General features: G+C 41.6%; 2 protein-coding genes across 3 annotated transcripts; both read right to left on the reverse strand.

Annotated features, from left to right (window-relative positions):
- Positions 1-2,745: 2,745 nt before the first annotated feature.
- Positions 2,746-3,651, reverse strand: LOC138086489 (mitochondrial ornithine transporter 2). Its single transcript, XM_068981302.1, has one exon. The coding sequence runs from the start codon at positions 3,649-3,651 to the stop codon at positions 2,746-2,748; it is 906 nt and encodes a 301-aa protein (XP_068837403.1).
- Positions 3,652-8,066: 4,415 nt separating this feature from the next.
- TAF7 (TATA-box binding protein associated factor 7) lies at positions 8,067-10,251 on the reverse strand. Of its 2 annotated transcripts, XM_068980388.1 has the most exons (2): positions 8,964-10,251; positions 8,067-8,774 (listed from the first exon to the last, which is right to left on the reverse strand). In XM_068980388.1, the coding sequence occupies exons 1-2, from the start codon at positions 9,599-9,601 to the stop codon at positions 8,552-8,554; spliced, it is 861 nt and encodes a 286-aa protein (XP_068836489.1). In that variant the 5' UTR covers positions 9,602-10,251; the 3' UTR covers positions 8,067-8,551. The 2 variants fall into 2 exon arrangements, with proteins under 2 accessions (XP_068836489.1, XP_068836488.1); XM_068980387.1 differs by having other exon boundaries at positions 8,067-10,251.
- Between the last annotated feature and the right edge of the window lie 9,288 nt (positions 10,252-19,539).

Raw genomic sequence — 19,539 nt, forward strand, 5'->3', positions numbered from 1 at the left:
ACAGGTCTGAAGTGCTACAAGTTGTACCTTAATATTGAACCATGAATTAAGCAAAGAGTAGAAAACAATTCTGACTTAGGTTTCAATTCCTTACTCTTGCTTGTCACAAATTATTTCTATTGAAGATATTTAGTGAAACCTTTAATGGACTACATGTGAAAAGGTCCATTGACAACAGGGCTAATCGAGACCAGCCCATGAATGCTGGGCAGGGGCCTGGAGCCTCTGAAAGGTCCACTTCCTGAGGAAGTCATTCCTGTTCTCTTTCCTGCTTTAATGAAGACCTGCTTGAATATAGCCTCGCTAAGTAGCTACTGACCACTTATGTATGTAACATATAACTTAAATGTATAAATAACTCAGGATTAGAAAAATGGTTTTCTTTTAAAGAAAAAGCAAATGGAAGACCAGCCATCGCTCTGGGGCACACCAGACATGACACTGAGCATCTCTTCCCCAAATGTCTGCCACAGCCCCTGTTTGTCAACATCCATCACCCTGACCCTTTTGCCTACGGCAATATGGCTAGTTACTATGGAAACTTGATAGACAGCAAAAAGCTGAAGGAAATTGGGGGTTCCACACCAGATGTACTTTTCACCAGCAGTGATTTACACACATGCTATGGACGATCATTAACATGGGAACCTGCCAGTTTTCAGCTTTACAAACTGCTTAAAAACACTTCTTAAGGAGAGTGACTCTGCTTGTCTTTAATTAGCAAGGAAATGTGAGGCTTACTTTATAAGAATGACCCTCTTACACCATAGGGCCAAAGAACAGATGCACAAGCGTGTAGGGGTCAGATGGACTCTGTCATTTTGATTTTTGTCAGTGCCTATATACATGCATATGGTATAGTTTAATAAAGTTGTTTTTAATGTTTCATTGTTTTGTAAGGTCTTATGTATAATCACCAGTAAAATTCACAGATGACCAGTACAAAATTTAGAATGTTCCAACACTGTAAAAAACAAAATGACTAGGAGTTATGGATCCTCAGGTAAGCTTCAGACTGGGTCAGCTCTAACATTAATCACTGTGAACTGCAAACACTTAAGTTCTGTCTAGTTCTGTTTGAGAGGAGAGGACTTCATTCATCCACTGGTAATATCACTTGATCACCATTAGGGAACAAAAAGTTCTCATGGCTTTTGCATTTGCTGTTCCCTGGAAAGGTTTCTCACTGGTGGAGGCAGAGAGGACAATGAATGATCCAAGGGGGATCCTCTGTCCATGGAATAATCCAGGCAAGAATACTGGAGTAGGCAGCTAATCTCTTCTCCAGGGGATCTTCTCCATCCAGGGATTGAACGCGGGTTTCCTGCATTGCAGGCAGATTCTTTACCATTAGCCACCAGGGAAGTCCCTCCAAAGGGGATCAATAACCTCTAAATGGGCCAACAGTAAATCCTGGAATCCTTCCCAGCCCAGGACCCTGAGACTGGAAGCTAAGAACTGTTGTCAGCTACATGGGTCTTCATCAAAGCATAGAAGCACAGCTCCATTCTTCACCATTTCAGTCTAAAGTAGTGCAGAGGGGAAGCTCTTTGGGAGAGTAGAGGAATGAAATTTGACACAAAAGCCAGGCTACTTCCCAGAGACCTAATGCCTAACTAAGCCACACCTAAGAGTGTGGAATATGATCCCTCTTTGAAAATGAGTAGCATTATTTTAAGAGTAGAGCAATCTTGGGGCAATCTGGGATGCCTACCCTGAAACTTTAACAAATGTGGAAACCACATCAGTATGCAAGTATATTCTCCTCTTAAAAATCTAGATGAGAAAAAAAGATAAAATCTTGCCATTTGCATCAACATGGATGGACCTTGAAGGTATTAAGTGAAATAAGTCAGACAGACAAAGACAAATACCATATGACTTCATTCATATGTGGAATATGAAAAACTAATAAACAAACAAAACCCAATAATAATAAAAGAACAACCCAAAACCAAACAAAACAAACATAATTACAGAGAACAGAGTAGTGGTTATGGGGGGGGGGGGGAGGGTGAAGGAGGAAGACAAACTGGATAAAGGGGATCAATTATATGGTAATGAAAGAAAAAATAAATTTTTGGTAGTGAGCACATTATAGGGTACATAGAAATATAATGCTATAAATCAGTTACCTCAGTAAAAAATAAATGAATCGTTGTAGATGCAAAAAATTGTAGATGGATATTTTGGTTTTCAAGCTCCACACAAAAACTTTTTTAAAACTTTAATTGGCTAGAACAGTGCACATTTTAAGCAGAGTTTTCCAGAGACCCTACATCTTGAGTGGATTAAGCAATCATTTATAAGCACCTTCAGAAACATGCTTAACTCGGTTTTTTCTTGTGACATAAGATTAAACACAGGAACCAAGGTCTATTTAATTCACACAACACATAACCAACCAAACTGCACGTACATATGCACATTTATGCAAAAACTCAACTATAATTCTTTTTCCCTCAACTATATTTAGCTTTTCAGATTAGGTGCCTAGGACCACCCACTCCCGCTGTGTATCTCACCAAACATAAGAGCAGCAACTTTTCTATTTGAATACAATTATGGGCTGAAATTATATGATATAAAATGAAGTTTCTTTCATAAAGTTTAAGAGTATAAGAAGGAAAGACAAAAACAAAGCTCCCAGGAAGTCGACAATAGTACTGCACTGGTCTAGAGCTTCATGAAACTGAGTTACAGTCCCCAAAGGCTTGTACTTGGATCCAGACTCACCAAGATACTTCAGTATGCTTCAAACTGGCTCATCATCATTTTCCTGCTGTATTCATAAGCCAAAAATAGTGCTGCATTGGCAGGAAACGCTCGAATCAGAGTAGCTTTCAGACCAGAATATAAAGCTGCTATTCCTTCGGTTCTCACAACACTTAAAAGAGTTCTGATGAATCCTGTCTGTTTTCCAAACATGGAAAGAACCTGAATTCTGGATTTGATACAATCCACGGGGTATATGACAAACCAAAGGCAAATGCCAGCAATTCCACCACTTAACATCAAGGGGACAGGGCCTAGTTCATCTTTTGACCCCCCCGAGGCAAAAAATGATCGGCTCAGTTCATAGCCACCGAAGAAGAAGAAATAGCCTGGTACTACTTGAAACAGAGTACTCGTGAGTCCGTGGTAGAAGCCCCAGGGGCCATCCTTTCTAAGGATACTCTTCACGACGGACCAAACTGTATCATGGCTTTTGGCTATCCTCCCTGACATCTCCAGTTCGTGCATGGTCTGCAGCCGGCACTTCACGAGCTCAGTGGGGCACAGGGCCAGGGCGGCAAACGCTGAGGCGATGGAACCCGCGGCCGCAGTTTGCAGATCATTCAGCTTCGCCTGCTCGTCCAGTCCAGCCACTTTCCTAACGAACTGTTGGCAGAAGCCATAGCACATGAAGAGGACCGAGTTCTCGGCGACGTAGGCCAGCAGCGCGGGGCCGGTCCCCTTGTAGAAGCCCCGCAAGCCCACTTGGGAGTACGTCTTCAGGGCACAGTCGGTGAGACCCTTGTACAGGCCGGGGAATGTCTGCATCTTCACCTTCATAGTGTCGAAGGGCTGCCCGGTCAGGACGCACGCTGTGCCCCCCAGGGCCCCCGCGGTGAGGTCGATGGCAGCCTGGATCGCAGGACTGGACTTCATGTTCGCCCACCCGCCGGTCTCCGCGGAGTCCACTCTCTGGAGTTTAAGACGGGCGTCCTGTGTCCCACCCCCTACTCTTGGCTGTCTCTCCCCGGCGGGAGTAGCCGCTTAACCCCAGATTAGGCCTCGGGCCGCCATCCCCGCGCACCGTGGCCCAGCGCTAACCCCCGGCGGTGGCCCAGCGCGCGCAGCTCCTCGCGCCGCGTGACCGCCGGACCCCGGACGCGGCGGTCTGTTAGCTCCGCCGCCTGTTAGCTCCACTCAGCCGGGCCGTCCTAGCCCCCGCGGGCTCGAGGACGGACTACATAAACACTTCAAATGAATTACAATACAGCAGTTGAAAGCGATTCGATAAATTCCTGAGATTAGGGGCAGAAACTCTAGGCGCTGCTGCAGCGAAGGAAGAAATGCCTTCCCTTACGGCTAGACCCCGGCCTCGCGCATTTTCTACTCTGCCAAACAAAATGGGAGGTGCTCCCAGTTGATCGCGCCTGGAGTCAAAGGTCAACCTTCAGAGACAAAAGTTTATAATAGAGAAAACAAACACACACGCGGTGGGGGCGGGGCGGGTGGTTGTTACCTGACTGTCGGTGTATTCTACAGGTCAGAAAACTCTCAATCGCCTCGGGAGAGGAACGGCGGCTCCGCAAAGGTGCCGACCGCCGCGCCTCTCTCCTGGGGACTGGAAGGGAGGCCTGAGGCGGACAGAAGCCTTATTTCGTGGCAACATCCCCGAGGCTCTGGGCCTGGATCCCTGCGCGATAGTGGACGCAGAGCCCTTATTTCCAGAGGTAGGGCACGGCCTTGTACAATCGGCTTGGAAAAGAGGTATTTATATATAGCTAAGAAAGTTGATAGAAAAGAGCTGTGTGGTTCTGGTGCTTCCGGGCTCTCGTTGAGGAGCCATGCAGCTTTGTGCAACAGAAGTTCTGGGTGTAATTTGACCACAGACCTAGTAGGCAAGATGTGGTTTGGGCCATCAGTGAGGGTACCACTGCCAGGACACTTTTTCCTCCCAGATGCTTATAATCCAATGCTCTTCAAGTTTACGTTCTAAGCCCTAGGCGGTATTTTTACTTTGGGGGTTAAAAACAAAATGGGGAGGACATAAAGTGTTTAAATGACTCATTTTGAAAGCTTTCTTTGATCCTTTGGCTATCAGCTAATATTTTAAAGTGAGGCTTCTAAAAGCAGATGGTGCATGGATAGATATGTTTGTCATCAGGTAGACTTCATTGCCATAGAAAATAGTGACTTGGTCTTTTCTTTAGAGTGCCCAAGTGTACCTGGATTTCTTTCCCCCAGTGCCACATGGTTTCTTCAGAGAATAATCTTCCAATCTTCCAATATGTCTGTTTGTCCGTGCTTGAGGATGGGGGAGGGGCAGTGTATGCCTTGAGTACTGATGTAAGGAGACCAAATGGGAGAAGAGGGTTGACATTCTGCAATCAAAAAGACTTTCACCCAATTCCCTTAAGTGCTGTACCCAGCCTTCATCGGGGCCTTCCTTAGTTCAGCTGACCCATAAAATAAACTCCTTCTGCGGGATGGGTAAGGAAGTCATCTGGCTTCCTCGAGTGAGATAGGGTTCCTGGACATCCAACCGCTCTGAACACAGACTTTTATTATTTGGCTGCATTGCCAGGCCTGTGGGATCTTGGTTCCCCCACCAGGTATCTAATCTGTACCCTCCACAGTGGAAGCTGGAATCCTAACCACTGGACTGCCAGGGAAGTCCCTGAACTTGGACTTTAATCCTGTTTTCAGCCACACACTTTCTCTTTTCCTTGGAGACAGCCTGCACAAAGGACCAGGCTCACAGTGTCTATGTCAAGGGGGATTGTTTCTCCTTGGTATACCTCCTTGTAGACATTTAGCATGAAACTTTCTGCCACCTCTGAATTAATCATTTCTTCACCTGCTTTGGTTTTATCAAAACAGATTGACATCTCTCACCCCCTGCTGTCTCACCTCCTATTCTTTCCCTTAGGGGCTGCTATGCTATTATCAACACGCTTTCTGGGAGAGAAAAAAGATTCACAAGAACAATGTGCCATTTTAAACTAGAAAAAAAAAAATTTTAGTCCTATTATATTTGAGTTTTTAAAAAATGTTTTGGCTTTTAAAACTGTCCATTAATGACATATGGTTCATTGTTTATTTTTTAAATATTTTAAAATTTTGTTTATTTTTAAAGCACATACTCAGTTTTTACAAACACAAGAGATGGAGGTTACTGCAGTAAATCATTAACTGGTTCTGCATTAAGTTCATATATGTGTTATGTTTTGGAAAAACCAAATTAGTAATCAGTGCCAGGGACCATGCAGGCATTAATAGAAAAATGGTCTGGAACTTCATTGAACAGTCAGACATAGTTGTACAAATATTACTGCCAGAACTCAAGTTCCATAAAATATACTAAACAGCTGGACTTGGAGCTGTACTGTACATATTGTTTACAGAATATACTGTAACACTGCCCAAGATATAAGGCAGTCTTAACCATCTGAAACCATTTTTTCCTGATTCTAACTTAATCAAAATTATGATGCTTCTGTTTTAAATTTAAGCACACGTACTCCCAACCATACATGGAAAATAATGGCAATAAAATTTCCAGATTTTCAGTGAAGTCCATCACTCTTAAGAAGATGCATACCTACATCACATGGTCCCTAGATATCTGATTGAGTAGCCAGATAGGTTTACCAGAGAAAGTAAAGTCTGAACTGAGGGCTGAGTAACAAAAACCTAGCCATGAGATTATCTAGACTGTTCCAGAAAAAGGGAAATGTAAGTGTAATAAAAGTAAAGCTCTGTAGTGTGAAAGAGCTGGGCATCTGTAATACAGAAAGGCCAACATCTATACTTCCTGTGTGGTGAGCAGTTTTCCTAGTCTGTTTTTACACAGAATTCTTACTGGATACTAAAAAAGATAAAAAGCAGAGTTCAAGACACAGTCCTTCAGAGACTTGACTTGTCACAATTTGTCTCAATTTTTCATCTCAAACATTTGATCTATAAATTCAAAATGTCTAGGCTTTATGACATTTAGAACTGAACATCAAGACCCCCATGTACCTAATCTATAAATACAATGAAAAATGGAGGCCACAGTGATATGCTTATTGCAGCATTCTGTGTAATAGCAAATTTAAAACAGAACAACCTAAGTGACCAGTAATAGGGGAGTGAGTAAAATTAAGAATTTGTAAAATTTCTGCATTGCTTAAAATTTTCAGTGAGTTTTTTCTTTTAAACTTTTTTTTAAAATTCAATTGCTGTTCACAAACTCAGAGAAATATTGAAAACTGTAGCCCAACTATATATCACACTCATCAGACAAGGGAGCTGTGAGAAAAGTGAGTCTTTTTTGGAAACTCTGGGTTTACATGAAGGGAAATGGATCTTAAAGTTGTTCTCTTTTGAAGTTATGTAACAGATAATTACTCTTCATTATGGAGGCTTTATGCAAAACCACAAATAAATCAAACAAAAAAACAAAGCTACAGTAAACTCAGTATGCTTATGCTGTAGATGTATGTATTGGAAACAAACTTTGTTTCTGCTGTAGTTTAAGCTTTGATTTAGATTCTTTAATTTGAAATCAGTCAACATTTAAAAGTTTCTCCATACACTTTTCTACCATTTTGATCACTCTTTCATTGAAGTTTGTAATCCCTTACGTTTGTAATCCCTGCCTAGAAAATAGGCAATAATTTGCTTCTATTCCAGGAATTGTTTTCAAATCTTTTATATTAACTCAATAGCCAAAATCAAAGGTCCCGAGGTAGATGATATTCACCTCCACTTTAGAAATGAGGAAATTGAGGCAAACAGATTAATTAACTTGCCCAAGATCACTCAACTCAGGCACTACATCACCTGACCTTGTGATTTTTAACTGCTTTACTCTTTACAGTGATTAACAAGGCAAAATGCCTAATCTCAGTGAATTAACAGCTTAGTAAGGATATGAGCAACAGGTAACTTAGACTCTGGTATGACAGGTGCATAAGAGTACTTATCCCAGTAGACTATTATAGAGGAAGAGGAGTAATTAAACTTCTTGAAAAAAAATGTAAATAAGCTCAGGATTGAAAACAGTGGAAGAATGGGAGATTAGGCTGGAAAAAACATTCAGATAGTTTAGGAAGGCTCTTTATTTCCTAACCTCCAAATGGAGCAGGTGGATTGGAAACATAATGTAAAGGTGATACTGCCTGATTTCTTTGCCCTTGCTGTGTTCTTTTCTTAAAATCGAACATAACTGCTTCTTTTCCTACAAAACAGAATCCAATTGGTCAATCTATTAAACCCCACCAGGAAACCACTTCAGAAGAGGATAATATCCATTACCCCTAAAAGAGCAAGACACATTATAAAGTGAAACTTAACTTGCTTTTATTTATTGTTGAACGTTATGAAATGACTTGCAATGCAAAAATACGAAAAATTGCTTTGAATAGCTGGAAAATTAGCTATAGCATCAAAAAACATATGCAAACAAACTTTACTGCCTCCAGACTAGACTCTACTGATTTACCTCAGATGTCATCACAGAGTAGCAATGGAAGCTTCTAAACAGAGAAACAGCCACAAAGTCCTGCAATGAAGCTGTGATTAATAACAAAGATGAACTTTTCACTCCACTAATCCTACAACTTCTCTACATTTATCTGTCTATACATTCCTACTTCCTACGGGATAAACACCTAGCAAAGTGGTTCCAAAAGACAAATGAGATAGAAATACACATTTGTCTACAAGACAAATCCAATAGAAGACAGTGGAAGAAACTGCGAACTGCAAAGTTTTACAAGCAATGAAAACAAAAAAAAATTTCTCTTTCAATGCTGACCTCTCACAGTAATGAAATTAAGTATGAAACCACTCCTCACTTCTCTAGGAGTGATTCTAGCTCTTCTTGCAAAGAGCTGAGCTGCTCCTTTTCCCGGTCTTCCTTTTGTTTCAGTTCATCCAACACAGCCTGAAATCTGTTCTTGAGAGCCAGGTTTTCCACTTTCATGATGAGATCCTCCTGTCTCTTTGCTCTGTCCTGGGTCTCTTGGAGCTTGCCTTTCATGTTATCAATCTGTTTCTGAATTCCCATAACCAGCTGATTGGTTCCCTCGTTTTCTTGGTGCTGTTCATCTGATTCATTTAGTTTGTCCTGTAGCTGCCTTTCCAGATCTTCTTCAGTGTCTATGATGTTTATATCTTCTTCATCTTGATGCTGTGTCTCATCTTCATCTTCACTGCTGCTGCTGAGGTCATTGAATATCTCCCGAAGCTCATCATGTTCTAAGGAGTCATGGCCCTGCCTGTGGCCAGACATTCCTGGGGAAGAGATATCAAGGCCTTGATTTTCTGTTTCTTTTGTCTCATCTTCAGCAATTATTTCCCAGCGGGTACTGACAGCTTCAGCATCTGTGCTCAGCAACCGCTTTACTTCTTTTTCCACATCTGGAGACTCAATATACTTTTTCTTTGCTGTCTTACGGAATCTTCTCTTTCTCACATTTTTCAGAGGCAGAGTAATTCCATGATTCCAAACAAATTTTTTCTCTTTGTCCTTATCCTTCTTTTTGCTTGCTTTGGGATCAGCAGCAGCAACTGGTTCCTCCACAGGAGGATAGAGATCACCATCAACTGTAGAGACAAGCATCTGACAGACATCAGCTGTCTTGTAAAAGGTTTTTTTATCAATGGTTTTCAAACTCTCCGTAACACACGGCAGGTCTACCAACTTTGCGGCCAAAGGGACTCGGTCCACTCGGACAATTCCATGACGCCCATCAGGGTGTAACTCAATTGATAGTCTGTCCTTCAAGTTGACATGGCCAGACTGTACCGCCCGCCTCACAGTAGAGGCATACTCCGGGGGTAGGCGTAAGATAAACTGGCTCTCTAGTTCATGAGGAGCATCATCTTTGCTCTTACTCATTTTTATTTCTTTGTAATTCACTTTTTCTCTAATAACCACTTGTTGCACTAAAAAGTTCCAGGTACTTCACCAGAAAGACCAGTTCTGTATAAACTTGAATCCTTAATTACAGAGTTCTAGGTAGAACATCAGCTAAATATGTTTTTAATTAAGCCCCAAGTCTTTTTGAAAACGCCGTGACTGAACACCAGTTGTTACTGATGCATTGTCTTATTCAGTTATGTTCATTTAAATCTATGCTGCAACGCCAAGTTTCAACCTCTAGATGCCGCTGCAGAACAATGCAGAGAAAGCAAATGGCCGCTCCTACGGATTTTCAGCACAGAAAGTAAGGCTCAGATACGCCCAAACCACAAACTCTCCCGGAACAAAGATATTCAAAACGCGGGGCGTAGTGAGCTCTCTTCGCCTCGGGTACTTACAATCCAGTGACGATTATAAATCCAGATTCTCCGGACAGGAACGAGCGGAAAAAGCCACTCAGAACAAGGCCGGGAACAGAGCGTCTCTTTCTTGATTCCTTTGTTCTTCCCGGCACTTGGCAAAGCGATCCGCTATTGATTATCGGTGAAATGACTCGGAACCGGCAAGGTGAAATCTCTCAGAGAACCGCAGCTCCGAGCGCCAGACTCTGCAACTCCGCAGCTCGGCGTGCCTCCTTCCGGAGCTGCAGAGCTAGCGGAAAAGAAAGCGTTACGTCACGCCGCAGGACAGGAGGAGTCCGTGAGTGACAGCACGCCTTGGGCGGAAGTGCAGGACGTTTCAGCGCGCGCAGGCGCAACGCGCGATTACGCCGTTCGGCGTGACTTCTTGTCTCGCGAGATTTTGGTTTTAGGAGAAGGTGGGGATCATGTTTCCAAAACAACCACTGTCTTTAAAGTGTTTAAAACAGAAAGCAATTCTAAGAAAGATTGTCTCGCCTGCCTCTGCTAAGCCAGAGCTTTAACTAGCTCGCCGGGGGCCGGTTACTTCCTTAGGCTTCCGTGTGATTACTGGAGATAGGGCGTCCGTGCGGAAATAGTGTTTGTTTCTGGAAACATCTCAGAGTCTCCCGGACTATATTCTTAAATCTGGAGCCGATAAAAGAATTCATAACTAACCATGCCTGTAGATTTTAAAGTACCCGAATCAGTGGCGTGAGGACGTGCTGCCCACTGTGTAATTCTGTGTTTGTTGATAATTAAAGTGTCCTTAGGGGGCCTGTGACTAACGGTCTGTTTGTGTTTTGGAGACTTCCTGAGGCAACAAGGGTGATTTCTCTTTTAATGTGTTAGGTGTAGGTATAAGTGTAAACAGGGAACGTAGTGTTCTTCGGGAGGACCGTGTTCATTTAGGACCGTTGTCTGAAAGACGAATGGTCTGATTAACCTTTAACTGAAGTATTATCGCCTGCCACTAATTTGCCAGTAATTTTTTAGTTTGGAATTTTAAAAAAATTCACCCCTACTGTTCAGCTAACTTTTCTACTTGCCTCTTTAGGTTGTCAGGTATTCTTAACATGGATTTATAGTACTTTGGACTAACAGTGTAAGAGTTTTCACTTCTGTTCATTTCCATTTATTAATAGGGTCAATTTGGTAGAGTTCCACTATCATTAACATTAAAATTCTGTTCTCTAAAATATCGACACCTGCATCTTAAGTTTAAGGGAACTCGCTTAAGATGTGATTAACATGTAGAAAATACACTTTATTTATTTTGTACTTATTGTCTCCCTCACCTAAGATTGGAAGGTCCATGATAATTAGAAGTCTAACCGTGTGCTCATCTGGTCCCATTGCCTCATATCAAAACGTGGGACATAAGAAATATTTGGTAATTGAATGAAAAAATTGACCCATCTGAAGAACATAAATATAATCTAAATCCTCTAATAATTTGTGGGAGAAAATACATTCTGTATTGCCTTAAAATGAAAGAGAGTCACTTGGGTCCTACAAATTGTTAGGAGGCCGGAGGTTTGCAAACAGCAGATGTGAATGTGTCCCTTTTGGGTTTCAGCAGACTTATATTGCGTATCATGGGGTGGAATTTAAATGGCTTGACCCCAGTTTGGTTTTTCATGCTAAGTCTGAAGGGAAATTATGCACTTGCACATAATTGTGCTTTAGTTCTTTGTTCTGTAACGTGTTGAAGAATGTTCAGTTCAGTTCAGTGGCTCAGTGATGTCCAACTCTTTGCGACCCCATGAACCACAGCAGGCCAGGCCTCCCTGTCCATCACCAACTCCCAGAGTCCACCCAAAACCATGTCCGTTGAGTCGGTGATGCCATCCAACCATCTTATCCTCTGTTGTCCCCTTCCCCTCCTGCCCTCAATCTTTCCCAGCATCAGAGTCTTTTCCAATGAGTCAGCTCTTTGCATCAGGTGACCAAACTATTGGAGTTTCAGCTTCAACATCAGTCCTTCCAGTGAACACCCAGGACTAATCTCCTTTAGGATGGACTGGTTGGATCGCCTTACATTCCAAGGGACTCTCAAGAGTCTTCTCCAACACCACAGTTCAAAAGCATCAATTCTTCAGTGCTCAGCTTGCTTTATAGTCCAACTCTCACATCCATAATTGGCCGCTGGAAAAACCATAGCCTTGACTAGATGGACCTTAGTCGGCAAAGTAATGTCTCTGCTTTTGAATATGCTATCTAGGTCGGTCATAACTTTTCTTCCAAGGAGTAAGCGCCTTTTAATTTCATGGCTGCAGTCACCATCTGCAGTGATTTTGGAGCCCCCCAAAATAAAGTCTTGACACTGTTTCTGCTGTTTCCCCATCTATTTCCCATGAAGTGATGGGACCGGATGCCATGATCTTCGTTTTCTGAATGTTAGCTTTAAGACAACTTTTTCACTTTCCTCTTTCACTTTCATCAAGAGGCTCTTTAGTTCCTCTTCACTTTCTGCCATAAGGGTGGTGTCATCTGCATATCTGAGGTTATTGATATTTCTCCTGGCAATCTTGATTCCAGCTTGTGTTTCTTCCAGCCCAGCATTTCTCATGATGTACTCTGCATATAAGTTAAATAAGCAAGGTGACAATATACAGCCTTGATGTATTCCTTTTCCTATTTCGAACCAGTCTGTTGTTCCATATCCAGTTCTAACTGTTGCTTCCTGACCTGCATATAGGTTTCTCAAGAGGCAGGTCAGATGGTCTGGTATTCCCATCTCTTTCAGAGTTTTCTACAGTTTCTTGTGATCCACACAGTCAAAGGCTTTGGCATAGTCAATAAAGCAGAAATAGATGTTTTTCCGGAACTCTCTTGCTTTTTCCATGATCCAGCGGATGTTGGCAATTTGATCTCTAGTTCCTCTGCCTTTTCTAAAACCAGCTTGAACATCTGGAAGTTCACAGTTCATGTATTGCTGAAGCCTGGCTTGGAGAATTTTGAGCATTGCTTTATTAGCATGTGAGATGAGTGCAATTGTGAGGTAGTTTGAGCATTCTTTGGCATTGCCTTTCTTTGGGGTTGGAATGAAAACTGACCTTTTCCAGTCCTGTGGCCACTGCTGAGTTTTCCAAATTTGCTGGCATATTGAGTGCAGCACTTTCACAGTATCATCTTTCAGGATTTGAAATAGCTCAACTGGAATTCCATCACCTCCACTAGCTTTATTCATAGTGATGCTTTCTAAGGCCCACTTGACTTCACATTCCAAGATGTCTGGCTCTAAATGAGTAATCACACCATTGTGATTATCCGGGTCGTTAAGATCTTTTTTGTACAGTTCTTCTGTATATTCTTGCCACCTCTTCTTAATATCTTCTGCTTCTGTTAGGTCCATACCATTTCTATCCTTTATCGAGCCCATCTTTGCATGAAATGTTCTCTTGGTATCTCTGATTTTCTTGAAGAGATCTCTAGTCTTTCCCATTCTGTTCTTTTCCTCTATTTCTTTGCATTGATCGCTGAAGAAGACTTTCTTATCTCTTCTTGCTATTCTTTGGAATTCTGCATTCAGATGCTTATATCTTTCCTTTTCTCCTTTGCTTTTCACTTCTCTTCTTTTCACAGCTATTTGTAAGGCTTCCCCAGACAGCCATTTTGCTTTTTGGCATTTCTTTTCCATGGGGATGGTTTTGATCCCTGTCTCCTGTACAATGTCAGGAACCTCATTCCATACTTCATCAGGCACTCTATCTATCAGATCTAGGCCCTTAAATCTATTTCTCACTTCCACTGAATAATCATAAGGGATTTGATTTAGATCATACCTGAATTGTCTAGCAGAACTCACGGATATGAATTTAACATGCTCGCCTCTGCATAATGCTTTATTTAATCCTATAAAATGTGAAGCTGGCCATGCTTATACCTGAAAATAATCCAAATATTGCTTTGCATTTCAATTGCCTGTGAGTTTTATGATGCTCAAATATCTTTGTCACTGAAAATAATTTGAGATAAATTCTGGGAAATTTAGGCTTTCCAAAATTATGATCTATTTCAGTTAGTAAACCTTGAAATAGAAGGTTGTCAGAGATAATTAAAAGAATCAACTGAAGTTACCCCAAAAGTATCTACCTCCTTCAATGTGAAACATACTTTCTGCCTTTGAGTTTAATACATTTTCTGAATGCTGTTTATAAGGGGTAATTACACTGATCCTAGAGCTAAGGGCACTGCAATATCACCATTACCTTAATGTCTGTTGATAAATCCAGTTTTTTTTTCATCAAATCCATTTGACATATAGAAACTATTGAGTTAATAAAAGAATTACACTCCTGTGGTTGTTCCATAGAATATCTGTGATACTGGTGAACCAAATATTTCGGTGAAGCAGTAAATTCCCCACTGTGGGAACTAGCCTCAAAGTGCTTCCTACCTGTGATAAAGGAGTCTCACAATCAGGATAGTGCTGTATGTTTGAAAATTCCTTTTAATAAATTTTCAAGTTCCTTATACTATGGAGGTTATGTCGTGTTGGGAGAAGCCTTGTTTATATTTTGGAAACTGAAAATTATAGGAGTGAGGAAATAGAAATTGCCCCCAAAATATACCTTATATACTGTTCCAGCAGTATATAATCAGTAAAAAGCACGTTAACGATAATGTAGCAGCCTCTTGTATCAAACAGGAAGCTTTCTATAGGAAAAAAGGTCAACCTACACTGGTTTAAACAATAAGAAAATGTGTTATCTCAAAAACTAGGTAGTCTAGAGTAACTCTGTCCAAGAGAAATACAATGTGAGCCATAGGTGAAAGCTACATATGTATGTTAAATTACCTAGCAGCCACATTAAAATGCAAAAAAAAGCACATTAAATTAATTTCAATAGCATTTTATTTAACCTAATTATCAAAAAATATTGTTAAACATGTAATCAGTGTAAAATTATTAACGACATATTTTACAATCTTATTTTTTACTGACTCTTCAAAATCAGGTGTGTATTTTACACTTAAGGCACATTTCAGTTTGGACTAGCACTAGCCCAGTGGCCACATGTGGGTGGATGGTTACAGTATCAGACAGTGTAGTTCTAGAAGTATGGCTGCCTCTAGGCAGGATAGAATCATGGTCTGGCATGAATTGTTTAACTGTTGCTAATTTTGGAGAATGAGCATTTATTTATACTTTCTAATTTTTTCAGCCTTACCCTCACCTCCTTGTAAACTTCCAAAGTTTGTGGTCATAAGAAACCTGCCAGCAGTAACTGAGGAACTTCCTCCCTTGTCCATGGTAAATTCAGAGAGTGGTTCTTTCCAACCAAAATCTTTCAGTTTGATTGGACCAGCTTAGACCATATGCCTATCCCTGGCTCAATAATAGTCACCAGGGGAATACCTTAAGCCTGTATTTTCAAAATGGTGGAGAGGAAGAGACATTCATTGATGTCTGGAGACATTTTGATTGTTGCACCTGTGGGATCTACTGGCATCTCATGGGTGCTGATAAATATCCTACAATGCATAAAACATCCTCCCTACAACAAAGTTATCTAACTCAAAATATTGCAGTAGTACCAGGGTTGAGAAACCTTGCCCCATGCTTGTTATTTTTTAACTCATGGTTTTTAAAAAGACATCTATTTACTTGGCTGTGTTGGGTCTTAGTTGCCACACTCAGGATCTTTGTTGTGTCCTTTGGGGTCTTACTTCCCAGACCAGGGATTGAACCCATGTGCCCTGCATTTGAAGGTGGATTCTTAACCACTAGTCCATCAGGAAAGTCCCACACTAGGACTACTTTTTAATTATTAATTGCTTTAAGCCATATTCCTAACTAAACACTGGCAAGAGCAATGATATCACCAGTATGGGCTTAGATCTATCAGAACTTACTATCACTGTGAATAGGTTCAGCTGCCCTTTAAGTACACAGAGGGTGGCCCTCTTAAAAGGAAGTGTTAGTAGAGAGGAAAGGGCATGGGCAACTGTCATAATCTATTTGGGCTGCTGTGTCAAAATACCATAACTTGAGTGGCTTATAATCAATGGAAATTTATTTCTCAGATCAGAAGGCTGAGAAGTCTGAAAAAGGCAATGGCAGCTTTGATGTCTGATGAGGGCAGGCTTCCTGATTCATAGGTGGTAGTTTTTTTGCTGTAACCTCACATGGTGAAAGGGATGGGGGAACTCTCTGTGGCCCATTTTACAGAGGCACTAATGCCATTTATGAGGACTCCACTCTCATGACCTAATCATCTCACCAAAGCCCTCTCTCTCAATACCATAACATAGATTAACTTTCAACAAATGAATTTTTTTGCAGGGGGACATAAATATTCAGTCTGTAGAGGTAATCAGTAGTATCCATGAGAGAGCGGATTATTATGAGGATTATAATAGCATGTATGTATGTGTGTGTGTGTATATATATATATAATTCCAAAAAGGACACAATGGCCAATAAGCACATTAGAAGATTAAAGCTTAACATTACTAATGGAGAAGACAATGGCTCTCCACTCCAGTACTTTTGCCTGGAAAATCCCATGGACCGCGGAGCCTTGTGGGCTGCAGTCCATGGGGTCGCTAAGAGTCAGACACGACTGAGTGACTTCACTTTCACTTTTCAATTTCATGCATTGGAGAAGGAAATGGCAACCCACTCCAGTGTTCTTGCCTGGAGAATCCCGGAGATGGGGGAGCCTGGTGGGCTGCCGTCTATGGGGTCGCACAGAGTCGGACACCACTGAAGCGACTTAGCAGCAGTAGCAGCAACATCACTAATTATTCAGTTCAGTTCAGTTCAGTTGCTCAGTCCTGTCCGACTCTTTGCGACCCCATGCATCGCAGCACGCCAGGCCTCCCTGTCCATCACCAACTCCTGGAGTTCACTCATACTCATGTCTATCGAGTCAGTGATGCCATCCAGCCATCTCATCCTCTGTCGTGCCCTCCTCCTCCTGCCCCCAATTCCTCCCAGCATCAGAATCTTTTCCAATGAGTCAACTCTTTGCATGAGGTGGCTAAAGTACTGGAGTTTCAGCTTTAGCATCATTCCTTCCAATGAACACCCAGGGCTGATCTCCTTCAGAATGGACTGGTTGGATCTCCTTGCAGTCCAAGGGACTCTCAAGAGTCTTCTCCAACACCACTGTTCAAAAGCACCAATTCTTCGGCACTCAGCCTCTTCACAGTCCAACTCTCACATCCATACATGACCACAGGAAAAACCATAGGGAAATGCAAATGAAAACAACAGTGAGGTACTACCTCATACCCACTAGGATGACTGCTATAAAAAGAACAGAAAATAATAAATATTGTCGAGGATGTAGAATTGGGAAACCCTTGTGTACTGTTAGTGGGAATGATGTAAAATAGCATAGCCACTGTGAAAAACTGTCAGTGGTTCCTCAAAAAATTAAAAATAGAATTACTATATGATCCATCAATTCCACTTCTGTGTATATACCCTAAAGAATTGAAAGCAGGGTCTGTAAGAGATCTTTATCACCTTTGTTCATAGCTGCATTATTCACAATAGCTAAAAGTTAGATACACCCAAGGTATTTATCAACCAGTGAATGCGTAAGCAAAATGTGGTATGTGTACATACAATGAAATATTATTCAGCTTTAAAAAGAAAGGAAATTCTTTTTTTAACTGAAATATAATTGACCTCAGTTCAGTTCAGTTCAGTTCATTTCAGTCACTCAGTCGTGTCCGACTCTTTGCAACCCCACGAATTGCAGCACACCAGGCCTCCATGTCCATCACCAACTCCCAGAGTCCACCCAAACTCACGTCCACCGATTCAGTGATGCCATCCAGCCATCTCATCCTCTGTCATCCCCTTCTCCTCCTGCCCCTAATCCCTCCCAGCATCAGGGTCTTTTCCAATAAGTCAACTCTTCCCATGAGGTGGCCAAAGTATTGGAGTTTCAGCTTTAGCATCAGTCCTTCCAATGAACACCCAGGACTGATTTCCTTTAGAATGGACTGGTTGGATCTCCTTGCAGTCCAAGGGAATCTCAAGAGTCTTCTCCAACACCACTGTTCAAAAGCATCAATTCTTCGGCGCTCAGCTTTCTTCACAGTCCAACTCTCACATCCATACATGACTACTGGAAAAACCATAGCCTTGACTAGACGGACCTTTGTGGCAAAGTAATGTCTCTGTTTTTGTTTTTGTTTTTGTCTCTGTTTTTAATATGCTGTCTAGGTCGGTCATAACTTTCCTTCCAAGGAGTAAGTGTCTTTTAATGTCATGGCTGCAATCAACATTTGTAGTGATTTGGGAGCCCAAAATAATAAAGTCTGACACTGTTTCCACTGTTTCCCCATCTATTTCCCATGAATTGATGGACCAGATGCCATGATCTTCGTTTTCTGAATGTTGAGCTTTAAGCCAACTTTTTCACTCTCTTCTTTCACTTTCATCAAGAGGCTTTTTAGTTCCTCTTCACTTTCTGCCATAAGGGTGGTGTCATCTGCATATCTGAGGTTATTGATGTTTCTCCCGGCAATCTTGATTCCAGGTTGTGCTTCCTCCAGCTCAGCATTTCTCATGATGTACTCTGCATGTAAGTTAAATAAGCAGGGTGACAATATACAGCCTTGATGTATTCCTTTTCCTATTTCGAACCAGTCTGTTGTTCCATGTCCAGTTCTAACTGTTGCTTCCTGACCTGCATACAGATTTCTCAAGAGGCAGGTCAGGTGGTCTGGTATTCCCATCTCTTTCAGAATTTTCCACAGTTTATTGTGATCCACATAGTCAAAGGCTTTGGCATAGTCAATAAAGCAGAAATAGATGTTTTTCTGGAACTCTCTTGCTTTTTCCATGATCCAGCGGATGTTGGCAATTTGATCTCTGGTTCCTCTGCCTTTTCTAAAACCAGCTTGAACATCTGGAAGTTCACAGTTCACATATTGCTGAAGCCTGGCTTGGAGAATTTTGAGCATTACTTTATTAGCATGTGAGATGAGTGCAATTGTGTGGTAGTTTGAGCATTCTTTATCATTGCCTTTCTTTGGGATTGGAATGAAAACTGACCTTTTCCAGTCCTGTGGCCACTGCTGAGTTTTCCAAATTTGCTGGCATATTGAGTGCAGCACTTTCACAGCATCATCTTTCAGGATTTGAAATAGCTCAACTGGAATTCCATCACCTTCACTAGCTTTATTCGTAGAGATGCTTTCTAAGGCCCAGTGAGTTCACATTCCAAGATGTCTGGCTCTAGGTGAGTAATCACACCATTGTGATTATCCTGGTCATAAAGATCTGTTTTGTACAGTTCTTCTGTCCATTCCTGCCACCTCTTCATGATATCTTCTGCTTCTGTTAGGTTCATACCATTTCTATCCTTTATCGAGCCCATCTTTGCATGAAATGTTCTCTTGGTATCTCTAATTTTCTTGAAGAGATCTCTAGTCTTTCCCATTCTGTTCTTTTCCTCTATTTCTTTGCATTGATCACTGAGGAATGCCTTCTTATCTCTCCTTGCTATTCTTTGGAATTCTGCATTCAGATGCTTATATCTTTCC

This window comes from Capricornis sumatraensis, chromosome 9, assembly GCF_032405125.1.
Source record: "Capricornis sumatraensis isolate serow.1 chromosome 9, serow.2, whole genome shotgun sequence".
Classification (NCBI taxonomy): Eukaryota; Metazoa; Chordata; class Mammalia; order Artiodactyla; family Bovidae; genus Capricornis; species Capricornis sumatraensis.